The sequence below is a fragment of the Rhinatrema bivittatum genome, chromosome 16 (genome assembly GCF_901001135.1).
Source record: "Rhinatrema bivittatum chromosome 16, aRhiBiv1.1, whole genome shotgun sequence".
Taxonomy (NCBI): domain Eukaryota; kingdom Metazoa; phylum Chordata; class Amphibia; order Gymnophiona; family Rhinatrematidae; genus Rhinatrema; species Rhinatrema bivittatum.
In genome coordinates this window covers 10,332,343-10,335,711 of record NC_042630.1, presented here as the reverse complement: position 1 = coordinate 10,335,711, position 3,369 = coordinate 10,332,343, and the positions used below count along the sequence as shown (strand labels likewise).

Sequence of the window (3,369 nt, the reverse complement as noted above, 5' to 3'; positions counted from 1 at the left end):
CCTGAAAGAATGATGGCTTCCTTTTAAAGTAAGAGAACTCAATGCATCCCGCAATACTGTGCATCACGGGGAACCCTCTGCGTCTCAAGCTTTTGTGGCCCTTGTGGCAAAATCCACCCTATTTACTCTGCCACTCAGCATCAAACTTTCCTCAGTCTCCCTGGCTCACAAGGGCTCCAGGGACTCATCCTTAGCCTAATATTCCAATGTAATTATACTAAACTCACTTTTTCATTTTGTGTCCAAATGGTTAATATTTACAACATTTTATAGTACCATGTCTTTCCTTTCTCTATATAATGCCTGCTTATAATATCCTTTCTATTTATGTTACCTAGCTTTAGCCTACAAGTTGTAACATTTATTGACGGAAGCGTAATGCCAAAGGTTTTGCTGTAACACATGTTGAACTCCTCAGCAGAAAAAGTGTGATACAAATAAACGAAGACGATGATGATGATGATGATGATGATGAAATATTCCCACACCTCCCCAACCCAGAAGAGTGTGGAATAAAGCAAACATTCTCGGTTATATTCCAACTGATTAAACCCGTAGGCTATAGCAGTAAACGATTCAAGGCAAAATTCAAAAAGTGGAGATATTTGCCTGGCCTTATCTGATTTTCTTTTCCAGGAATTTTTTTTTTAATTTTAAATAGGCATAAAATAATTTGTTTTAATTCCATTACATTCTGTGGTTAAAAAAAAAAAAAAAAATTCAGAATTATGTGCAAGTACTTTTGGCGTCTTCTCATCATCCCAGGCTGTTTCTAAGTATGTGCTCCGGGCATGGTATTAGTTTAGTTTCAGTTGCAGGGATCCCCAAAACATTGCACTGATGAACAGTTTACAAAAGGTACATCTTATGCCCAAAGCTTTTATTTCCTGCTATGCTGTGACCACAGTAAAAATTTCACTATCAGCAGATAAGAGTCTGCTCATGACTTTTGTCCAATTCTTAAATTTAGACTTGGGGCAAACCTTAGAATTCAAGAAAGCATAGGACAAGAACAGAACATTGAGGAAGTGACGGTAAATCTGGCAATCAACTACAGTCTTCAGTATTGCAATGAGAAGGAAATATGGGCCGACTGAGTTGGCTTTTTCATCTTCATCTGCCTTTGTGTTCTAAACCTTGCACAGTAGATACTTTCACAGAGTGAGTCTAGACATCAGTTGTCTTTTAACCAAACCTTTGATGCCGGTATAAAATCTTCACCAGAGCTTTCTTCACCTCTTGGTTCCTCAGGCTGTAGACGATGGGGTTGAATACAGGAGTCACCATTGAATAGAAGACAGACACCACTTTGTCCGAATGAAATGTTGTCCTTGCCGTGGGTCGGATGTATATAAAAATCACTGTCCCGTAGTAGATGCTCACCACAGCGAGGTGGGAGGTGCAGGTGGAAAAAGTCTTTTGTCGCCCAAATGGGGACTTGATGCGTAAGACAGTGGAGATGATGTGAACGTAAGATACCAAGGTGAAGAAGAAGCAAGAAAGTATTATAGTCCAGGCAAATATGAAATAAATGATCTCCACCAGGGAGGTGTCAGTACAGGAAAGTTTTAACAGAGGGGCAAAGTCACAAAAGAAATGGTCAATGTCCTGGGGACCACAGAAGTATAAGGTAGAGATCCAGACAGTTGGCATCACTGGAGAAAAAATTCCTGCAGTCCAAGCAAAGAGCGCCAGATAGCCACTGACCCTGCTGGTCATAATAGTTGTGTAATGCAAGGGGCGACAGATGGCTAGGTAGCGATCGTAAGACATAACGGCCAACAAGAAATTCACTGTCAGTCCAAATTCAGACATGAAATAGAATTGAATTAAGCATTCCTGAACTGAGATGCTTTTGTTCCCCGTCACCAGACCGGCCATCATTTTGGGGATGAAGGTAGAGGTGTAACATACTTCCAAGAATGAGAAGTTGGAGATGAAGAAATACATGGGCTTGTGGAGGTGTTTCTCTGCCCTCACCGTGCGAATGATGATGGCATTGGTTATGATGGTGAAGATGTAGATGGCCAGAAAGATGGTGAAAAGGACAGTCTGTAGCTGGGGTATGACAGTGAATGCTACCAGAATGAATTCAGTCACAAAGGTGTGGTTTCCTCTCTCCATTTCTTCATATTTCAGATCTACATAGGAGAAGGATACAGAAAGATATTAGGATGACTCTGTAACAAGAACTCGCAACGCAAGCTTAATGGGAAAAGCACAGAGCTGTGACTCTGTACATCTGCGGTCGCATTACTCTGATTAATGCTGCAATTACACCATGTGAATGCTCTCTATTTCTGCCTCTCTGAGTGTGTCTGTCTCTCTTTGTCTAGAAACAGAGAATATGACAAAAAAAACATACAACCCAAGAGTCATCTGGCTTGCTCATATCCCCTTTCTTCTGCACTCCTTGAGCACTGCCTGTGCCTTCTCTCCTCCTCTGTCCAGGGTTCTCCATGTGCCTCTCCCTCCAAGGTCCTGTGAGTGCTGACTCCACAGGATCTCCAGTCCCAGCCATCCCAGGGAATGAAAGACCTGAGCGTCAAACCTAGATCTCCCTCAGGGCAGTGCACAGCACCTGCCACCTAGCCACTGGGCCAGCCCCTCAGGGGGGTCAGATTCAAGGACTGGCCAGAACTCTCTCAGTACTTCCTGTGTGTCTTCCCCGTGATCGTTGTCCTTTTTTCTATGTGTAAGCTTAGCCCTGTGCCAGATTTAAGATTTCTCAAAACAATGCTATAATGATCTTTGCTCTTTCTGTTCCCGTGGAATATTTCGTGCTCAGCTTTAATAGGATTGTATTCTATTGGAGTTTTACAAGGCTTTTTAGATGATGTTATTTGTAAATGGTAATGGTTTTTGTTGGTTTAAATCTATTTATTTTATATGTTTAACCATGTTTGAACTTTATTTTTGCTTTCTACAGCAGTCAGAGTTCTTTGCAAGACTGATCCTCGAACAAATTTAGATAAATGTATTTATTTCTTAAAATGTATTGCTCCACTTCATTTGTAGTGGGTTACATCCAGTTCAAAAGAACTGTGCTATTTCTTGTTTATTCGGGTTTTTTACCTCAGTTTAAAAGTGGGGCTTTTATTTTTATGTCAGCCCTCTTTTTCCCCCACATTCCCTTATGTACACATTTTGCTTTGTCTGCTTTCACTAAGGCTCTGTGCCATCACAATAGGAGAGAAGAAAAGTAACGATCTGGAACAATCTGATCAGCCCCGGAGGGTGACTAAAGAAATGGCCACCCCTGCGTCACATTTCAGCATTAAAACATGGTCAGAAGGTGGAAGAGTGGCACACATACAGGAGGTTGCAGCAGAGTTTGAAGCCAGTGCAGAAAATAAATGTTTTTAACAC

At 41.5% G+C, this 3,369-nt stretch overlaps 1 protein-coding gene across 1 annotated transcript; it reads right to left on the bottom strand.

The window, feature by feature from the left end:
- Nucleotides 1–692: 692 nt before the first annotated feature.
- Nucleotides 693–2,135, bottom strand: LOC115078718 (olfactory receptor 6F1-like). The gene has a single exon (XM_029581703.1). The coding sequence runs from the start codon at nucleotides 2,122–2,124 to the stop codon at nucleotides 1,186–1,188; it is 939 nt and encodes a 312-aa protein (XP_029437563.1). The 5' UTR covers nucleotides 2,125–2,135; the 3' UTR covers nucleotides 693–1,185.
- Nucleotides 2,136–3,369: the final 1,234 nt, after the last annotated feature.

Excerpts from the sequence above, each read along its gene's own strand:
- LOC115078718 (XM_029581703.1), bottom strand. The coding sequence starts at position 2,124 with ATGGAGAGAGGAAACCACACCTTTGTGACTGAATTCATTCTGGTAGCA.